General features: G+C 43.0%; 1 protein-coding gene across 6 annotated transcripts in view; it reads left to right on the plus strand.

Moving 5' to 3' along the window:
* Nucleotides 1–5,222, plus strand: part of TBC1D31 (TBC1 domain family member 31) — a 61,732-nt gene extending 56,510 nt beyond the window's left edge. For 5 of the 6 annotated variants that reach the window (XM_033419864.2, XM_033419865.2, XM_049700528.1 and 2 more), the window contains 2 exons: nucleotides 2,618–2,710; nucleotides 4,442–5,222. In XM_033419864.2, coding sequence (XP_033275755.1) covers nucleotides 2,618–2,710; nucleotides 4,442–4,575 — 227 coding nt within the window. In that variant the 3' untranslated portion in view covers nucleotides 4,576–5,222. The remainder of the gene's footprint in view (nucleotides 1–2,617; nucleotides 2,711–4,441) is intronic. The other variant, XM_033419866.2, reaches the window with a different exon arrangement.
* The last annotated feature ends 3,797 nt before the right edge of the window (nucleotides 5,223–9,019 follow it).

The raw sequence follows: 9,019 nt of genomic DNA on the forward strand, positions 1-9,019 counted from the left end.
AGCCGTGGGCAGGAGGGATATAGGAGGACAGATGAGAGACAAGGAACTGTGAGATCTCAGATTTGGAAGGATCTGATATGTGAATCATCTCTGCAACATTGCAATAGTGGTTATCTAGCCTATGCCAGAACACTAATAGAGCTGGTGAGCGTGTTACCTCATTCCATTTTCTGCCAGTATTTAATTTAAAAGTTGCTGCTTCCTTATGTAAAGCTGAACCTGCTTTTCTTTTTGTAAACCGTCTCATTAACTGTTCTCTGGTCAGAATGGCCATCAGAAAAGTCTACAAATAAATGCTGGAGGTGTAGAGAAAAGGGAACCTTCCTACACTGTTGGTGGGAATGTAGATTGGTGCAGCCACTATGGAGAACAGTATGGAGGTTCCTTAAAAAACTAAAAAGAATTACCATATGGCCCAGCAATTCCATTCCTGGGCATATATCCAGAAAAGACGAAAACTCTAATTCGAAAAAATACATGCACCCTAATGTTCATTACAGCACTATTCACAATAGCCAAGACATGGAAGCAACCTAAATGTCCATCAACTAATTAATGGATAAAGAAGATGTAATACATATATACAATGGAATACTACTCAGCCTTAAAAAAGAATGAAATAATGCCATTTGCAACATGGATGGACCTAGAGATTATAATACTAAGTGAAGTAAGCCAGACAGAGAAAGATGAATCATATGATGTCACTTATATGTGGAATCTTTAAAAATGATACAAATGAACTTATTTATGAAACAAACAGACATAGAAAACAAACTTGTGGTTACCAAAGGGGAAAAGGGGGAGAGGGATAAATTAGGAGTATGGAATTAACAGATACACACTACTATATATAAAATAGATAAACAACAGGGACTTACTGTATAGCACAGAGAACTATATTCAGTATCTTGTAATAAGCTGGAATACAAAAGAATCTGAAAAAGAATACATAAGTGAATCACTTTTCCATACACCTGAAACTAACACAACATTGTAAATCAACTACAATTAAAAAAAACAAGCTATTCTCTGGAGCAATGCAGATTATGCTTACTACCATGATAGCCCTTCAGATATTTTAAGATGCCTCTTATATTCCATTCCCAGACACCAGTTCAAAATTAATCATTTGGTAATTAGTCACATTATCTTAATGACTCATTGAGCTAAAACGATGAGTTAAAACCATTAGCTGAACACATATGTATGGAATCTAAAAAAAAAAAAAAAGATGGTTCTGAAAAACCTAGGGGCAGGATAGGAATAAAGATGCAGACGTAGAGAATGGACTTGACACAGGGAGAGGGAAGGGTAAGCTGGGATGAAGTGAGAGAGAGGCATGGACATACATACACTACCAAATGTAAGGTAGATAGCGAGTGGGAAGCAGCCACATAGCACAGGGAGATCAGCTCGATGCTTTGTGACCACCTAGAGGGGTGGGATAGGGACAGTGGAAGGCAGACACAAGAGGGAGGAGGAATGGAGATATATCTCTATGTATAGCTGATTCACTTTGTTATAAAGCAGAAACTAACACAGCATTGTAAAGCAATTATACTCCAGTAAAGATGTTAAAACATTAATTAATTTTAAAAAACACAACACACACACACACGCGCGCGCGCGCACGCGCTGAAGCTCTTGAGCCCAGGTGAAAGGCAGGCATCATCTTCATGAGTCAGTGTGACCCGAGCAGTCTGGGCCTGACTCATGGAGGCTTGGATCCTGGTGATGGGAGTAAAAAGGAAGGGACATCCTAAGTGACATTAGGATGAAAAAATCAAAAGGACTCTGATGTCTTATTGGATGTAAAGCTGTAGGAGTTAGGAAACAGTAAAAACACAGCTGAAGGGTGAGTATAAATTTTGAAGTGGGGAGTGATGTTAAAAAAAAATAGGAGGTGGCACTGGTTAGGTGTGGAACACTGCCATGCTTCCTACTCTAGTAAGTCCAGGTAAAACTTGCCTATCGCTTGGGACGTCCCTGGTAGTCCGGTGGGTGAGACTCCATGCTCCCAATGCAGGGTTTCATCCCGGGTCAGGAACTAGATCCCGCGTGCTGCAACTAAGACTCTGCATGCCGCAACTAAAGATCCCACATGCCGCAACTAAAGATGCCACGTGCCGCAGCTAAGACCCAGCCCAGCCAAAATAAATAATAAAGATAAAAATATTTAAAAAAAAACAAAACAAAACTTGCCTGTCGCTGCTTCTGGTCTGCTGTATATAGTGAGCATGCCTTGCCTGGTTAAAGCTGGTAGTGATCAGCTCACAGGTGTTCTCAGGAAGGTTTGCTAATCACATTTAATAGTCTCTCCCAACAAATGTTTGGGATCTCTATACTAACACCTGTATTTTTCAGTAGTTTGTTGGCTTTTTGTTTTAGCTCAAGGTGTTTTTAAAGTACTTTACCAAAACTTCAGCTCAGCTCTTAATTCTCACTAACTGTACTTCCCTTGCCCATTGAATGGTGACAGCATTCTTCCCAGAAGAGAAAACTAAGGGGCTTTTTATCCTTGGCACTTTTAATTCACTAGGGACCGTCTGGAATTAATCATGGCTTTCTATCCACTCCCAAACATTCTCTCTGTTTTTTCACTTTTATAACATAGTGCCCAGGTGCCAAGATGAATGGGTCGCCTCAGGCTGTTTGCCTAGAACCTCACAGTTAAAAGACATTTCTGAAATGGAGTCCTTGACACAGAGTAAGTCAACAAACAAGAAAGATGTCTCCTGTCATGTTCGATTTAGCAATATTTAAGCAAGATTGTGGCTTAAGTTATAGTTGTAGCATGTTGAGACCATTTTCCCAGGGCATTGATCATGGAAATCCTAAAGTGGAATCAGCAAGATTCTCAGGTTTCCAGCGGGGGAGAAAAACTGGGTCAGTTCGAACCCCAAGTAGAGAAAGCTTGCCAAATATCATTAGTGCGACTATTTCTCTAGCACCAGCACTGCTGCCCAAAACAGAGTTGGAGGCTCCAATAGAAGTCCGTCACTAACTGAATTAATGATATTCATGACTATTTTTTACATCCTCGTGAAAAGAAAATCTCAGGATTAGTTTTCAAAGCTATTACATATTTGAATTTTCTCAGCTCTTATTCTGGGCTGAGTTCCCTCCAGCAACCATTGGAAACATGTGTCTGCTCTGGGCCCTGAGATGTACTGCAGGGCCAGCTCGCTCAGAACTGCTGAGGGCAGGTGGCTCCATGGTGATTAGTTGCCTTTTGATCCCTTGACTTGATTAACTGGAGGTTTTTGTTTATTTCTGGAAGGGATGGGATGGAAACATCTCACAGAAATGTAGTCATAGCATTAAGCCCATAAAGGAGCTAACAGTTTCCCCAGTAAAGTACTTGGTTTGTGTTTAAAAGGAGGGGAGGGGACCGGAAATTCTGTTAGACTTTATTGCAACCAACTTTTTCAGTAAAACTGTCATATAAGTGAAGCAGAATTTAACAGTGTGTTTTGAGTTCTTTTAGAAGAACAGATTTGTATATAATGTCCCCAAAAGACCAGCTTTATAAGAAAGATACCTGGTAACAAGTCATGAGTTCCAGTGTTGTGTAAAACATCCTTGCTAACTCATACTCTTATGTGCATCTCTAAATTCTGTGTCAGGATGTGAATTAAACCAAAAGTCATGTGTAAGTCAAATGAAAGGACAGGAGATTCTCAACTGTTCTCTATTCTGACACGTCAGAACTTTTTAACTAGATAGTTCTAAATTTCAAAATCCAGTTGAGGACATTTGGCAAGTTTCTCATTTGGCAGCAAAATAAGAAAAGCATAAATGTTTTATTCCTTGGGGGAAAAACAGTTTTCAGAAATTGAAGCTATTTGAATATGTAACTAAGTTTCAGAGAAGCATATTTTTAAGATGCTTCTTTTTTGAATTCCAGTATTTACTAGCCCCTCTATCAATGTGAAATGACTGTTACACTTGGACACATTGTAATGCTCTAATCTTGATTCTGGACTCTCCCTGCGTTGGCCACTATAAAAAGCACTTGACTTATTTATTTAAGCATTAGGAGAAGTGGTCATGGTGTACATTTCACAATATTAATTTTGGCACCTTGGAATTTTCTCATTACAATAAGCACCATGGTGAAGAAACTTACTATTGCAAAGAACTCAAATTCTCTCTTAAACAAGCTTTCTTCCTAATTTAAAAGGTCATCTGTATTCCCAAATCAAAAAAAAGCTAACCAAAAGCAGGTAAGTTCTCTAATAGCATTCATTCAATTCAACAAATAAATATTTGACTTGTAAATGGAACCACATGGGCAGGTAATATGTTTGGCTTTTTGTTTAAGAAGTTTTGTTTTTAGAATATTCATTTCATGATTGATTTTTTGCAACGTATTTACCTTTAAACACTATACCATTGCTAAAATTAACTGTTGTTAATTTTAAATTTTGTTTTCAAGTTTCATTAAACCAAAGAAAAACACATTGGGACACCATGGAATGGGATCTTATGGAGAGAGTGAGAAATCTCCGCCAGAGACTCGCCACCCAGGCTCGAAACAGATGTCAAACGCCTCATCTTTTGGCTACTTAGGAGGCTGGTCACCTTGAGAGAGTCAAAGAGCGAGATACCTATTTTGCAATCAGTGACACTGATTTTCAGATTATTTATTTTGAATTCCTATAAAGATCAACCTTTTGTATGAAAAATATGTGTGTATAAAAATTATGTGTTCTCCTTAATTCTGGTGCTTTGGGACTTGTAAATGGCTTATTGTACTTTTCACAATAAAAAAAATGTGAAGCTTTTAAAGCTTTGTATTAGGCCCTTTCAGGTTTCAAGGACCAGCATAAACCTCAGGAACTTTAGTGGATGAGGTTTTATTTTAAAGGTGAACGGAGAAATAAAGAACACGACACCACCTCAGCAGCTGTGCAGCCAGGACTGAGCCAGAACTCAGCAGCAGCGCCAGAGCGCGAGCAGTGAGGAGAGGCCCACCTGCCAGCCCCTCTGCCCCCAGCAGCTGGTCCCCCCCTCGCCCGCGATCCACCGTACCAGCAGCACCCAGGCCACTGTCTCCTCTTCTCCTGACGGCACCGGCTCAGCGCCACAACAGGGCTGCTCCCGGCTTCAGCATCTTGGCAAATTACTTCCCTGAACCCATTTCTAAAGGGAGAGTAGAAACAGCACGTGGTCTTTGATGTAAAGATTAAATAAGATCATGTATATAAAGTTCCTGATATAGTGCTTTTCCTGGTATGGTGCTTAACACACAGCACACAGTACATACGAGTGTTTTGTTTTGGTTTTGGCACAAAGATAACCTTATGGTAAGCCAAATGCTCTCTTTTGTCCGAAGTCCTAAGAGAATACCCCGTTATAGGACTTCCCTGGTGGTGCAGTGGTTAAGAATCCGCCTGCCAATGTGGGGGACACGGGTTCGAGCCTTGGTCCAGGAAGATCCCACATGCCGCGGAGCAGCTAAGCCCGTGCGCCACAACTGCTGAGCCTGTGCTCTAGAGCCCGCGTGCCACAACTACTGAGCCCACGCTCCTAGAGCCTGTGCTCCGCAATGAAGAGTAGCCCCCACTCGCTGCAACTAGAGAAAGCCTGCGCACAGCAACAAAGACCCAACGCAGCCAAAAAAAAAAAAGAAAAAAACACCTTAGATTACATCAGGAAAAACAATTTTTTTTTAAAAATACCCCATCATTATGCAAGGCATTGGTTTCCCAAGAGCACTTTCATCAGCCTCATTTTCTTTGTCAGTTTGTTAGAAGCATACCTTCATGGGCCAGGCTGGTGTGTGTATGTGGCAACAGAAAGTCACAGGATATAAAATATTTCTGGTGTGATTGCAACTTCAATGAGCTAGAAATTGCTCACCTAAAAGGATTTGAATTATAGGGACCCCCCTGGTGGTCCAGTGGGTAAGACACTGCCCTCCCAATGCTCGGGGCCCAGGTTCAATCCCTGGTCAGAGAACTAGATCCCACACACATGCCACAACTTAGAAGCCCATGTGCCAGAACTAAAGATCCCATGTGCCGCAACAAAGGGTCCCACGTGCTGCAACGAAGATCCCGCTCAGCCTAAATAAAATTTTTTTTTTTAAAAAGCATTTGAATTCTAAAATATTGTGATTCTGCCAGCCAGAATCAACTGTATATTGCCCGTTTTTGACCTCTACTTCAGGTCCTCTTTTACTAGAATTTACATCCATTCAGATTGGTTTTGCAAACTGTGCGCGCGCACACACGTGCGCACACTCTTTCATAGTCTTATAATACTTTAAACTTTTTTAAAAAGTTTCTATCCATCCAGTGAAAGTGGGTTATGCATACTTTCAATGACATGAAGTTCTTTTTTATTACATTCTTCCCTCTAGTTTTCCCTGAGCCTGCAATTCTCCCAACAGTGATCTTGATAAAGTCACTGGCTTAGCAGAGAGGTAGTTGGCCGAGTCTCGTAAGTCACGTGGGACTGCTTGGCATTTTGGAGGTTAGCACATTTCATGACATCTACGAAATACATTTCTGATTATCTCTTCCTGCTTCTTGGCAGTATATCTTCAACCTGACCCCAATTTCTTTCTTTTTTTTTTTTTTAATATTTGTTCATTTGGCTGCACCAGGTCTTAGTTGCGGCATGTGGGATCTAGTTTCCTAACCAGGGATCGAACCCGGGCCCCCTGCATTGGGAGCGCAGAGTCTTAGCCACTGGACCACCAAAGAAGTCCCCCAATTTCTTTATAATATAAACTCTGGGAATTGAATGAAGGTTGAGCTTGGCTAAAATCCTTCCCACACTGACTACAGTCACACAGCTTTTCTCCAGTGCTCCCTTGAGTTAGCTGGAGAAGAGCAGTTCCTAAATGCCTTTTCGTATTTATCATATTCCTAAGGTTTCTTTCTGGTTGGATAAAGGTGGGGCTTCAGCTAAATCCCTCTCCACATTGACGCCACTTAAAGAGTCTTCGGTATGAATTCAATGGTGTTGAATAAGTTACTAACTTGGTTAAAGGCCTTCTCACACATTCACAAGGTTTTTCTCTGGTATGAATTCTCTGATGTTGAGCATGATTTGAATATTTGCTAAAGGCCTTCCCACTGTGACTCCACTGTGACCGCTACAGCTGTAACGATGACTCTACAAGGGCTGCCAAAGTGTCAATCTATTAATGTGGGTGCACTTAACACAGATTCTTAATGTTGAATCTCAGGTCAGTCTGGAGATCAACCACGTAATTTGAACATGAGAAGTTTAATGTAAAGAGTAAACTACGATAGGGCAGTAAGTATAAAAATGCTAAAGGGTGCCTAGGGCTGAGGGAGAGGACCCAAGGAAGGACAAACTCGGAAGGAGGTCCCTCCCTCCTCAAGGCTCAGGTTCAGAGCGCACTGGCCAGCAGAGGGGTTGCTGGACTGCCCAGGCCAGCGCTGGCCCACCTGCACAGGCAGCAGGAAGGAAGTGGCCAGGGTGCAGGCGATCCCAGGCTGCCAAGTGAAAGCTCGTAGGAAGCCAGGACCCCGAGTGTTACCATAGCCATATGCAGCCCGGCTGGGCCATGTTGGGAGGGGAGGGTCATGCTGAGACAGGCTGGGACCTGGGACCCTTCGCTGCAGTGCTTGCACCTAGGCAAATGTCTCCTTGGTCGACAAAATACAAAGAAACTATAAGGGACTAAAAATAACTGTGTGCATGGGCAGTTGGGGCAAATTATGGACAAGATACAAAAGGACCAAAAAACCCAACTTCCACTTCTAAAGACCCAGAAGCAAAAGCAGAGTGTCAGGAGCAAAAAGCAGCATACTGAGCACGCCCCCTGCACTCAACACGGCCAGAGAGGTGGGCAGACACCTAAGCCACCCCTGGACCCACCCCTACCTTCACCCCAGATAAGGAACCAGCTCCCCGCAAGCTTGGGGAGTGAGCAAGGGGACGTGTTACTTGCTTTCACTCCCACCTGCTGCAGCAGGGGCCCCCATAAAGCCTTGCCTGAATTTCTTGTCTGGCCTCTCATCCATTCCTATTAAGGAAGGCCAAGAACCCTTGTCAGTAACAACGGGGAACCACCCCGTGGGGCACAGGCAAACCAAGGCCAGAAGCCAGGCGCTCAGAGCGTGTCGCGGCTGCTGCTGGCATTAGAAGTGAACATGCCATGTCCATGTTGGGAGGACCACAGTGAAGTGGTCCTCAGGCTGGGCTGTGAAGTCACTAAGAGGTTGTGTGCTCTGGGCACACAGCTGGCACAGAGCACCACTGGGTGTCCCCACACACTCCGACCACTGAGGGACCATGAAGCAGGAACTATCAATAGAATAAAGAAAACAGCACATCTGAGCTAGAAAGAGAAGCCCCATCCCTCCTGCAGTGTCCTCCCGCGCCCTCTGCTGACAGCCTAACACCGTGCACACCATAAGAAGAAAGGCTTGAAGGGTCTCATCTGTTTTTGCAGAGCAGGCACTGAAGAGTGAATTTGGAGCTCAGAAGCCATAAATTGATCACAGGCACTCCTGTGCAACTGAAAGTGGCTCTAAAAGTTTACTTGGTTGGTTGGCAGAAACGTGGACTCAATGTTGGCCTCTTTAATTACACAGAGACGCCAGGATATGCCTGATGTGATGTAGATGCAAGCTTGGGAAGGTATGAAGGCAGGAGTGGATTTATCACGTATGAACTTCTCACTCTCTTTCCAGCTACATGCTCAGCCCCAAAGACACTCCCTTCTTAAGGCACTGAGTGAAGGGAGTATCTGCACATTTGAAAAACTGGTGAGAGACGCCCGTCAATATGCTTCCTGATTTCAGTGGGGATGATGGGATTTCATGCAGCAGAGGCCAAGTGTCAGTGGTTTAACTACCAAAGACAACCATTGACAGCTGCCAGCAGCAGAGAAGAAGTATTAAGGGATTCTTGGCTAACAGTAATTGATTATGTTTTCCCTAAGAATGAAATAGGTAGGCAGCCTACTAAAATGTTGCTTGATATATGTAACAGGAAATCTTAAGATCTGGTGGCCCCAAACCTGACTTGA

This window comes from Orcinus orca, chromosome 17 (assembly GCF_937001465.1).
Source record: "Orcinus orca chromosome 17, mOrcOrc1.1, whole genome shotgun sequence".
Taxonomy (NCBI): Eukaryota; Metazoa; Chordata; class Mammalia; order Artiodactyla; family Delphinidae; genus Orcinus; species Orcinus orca.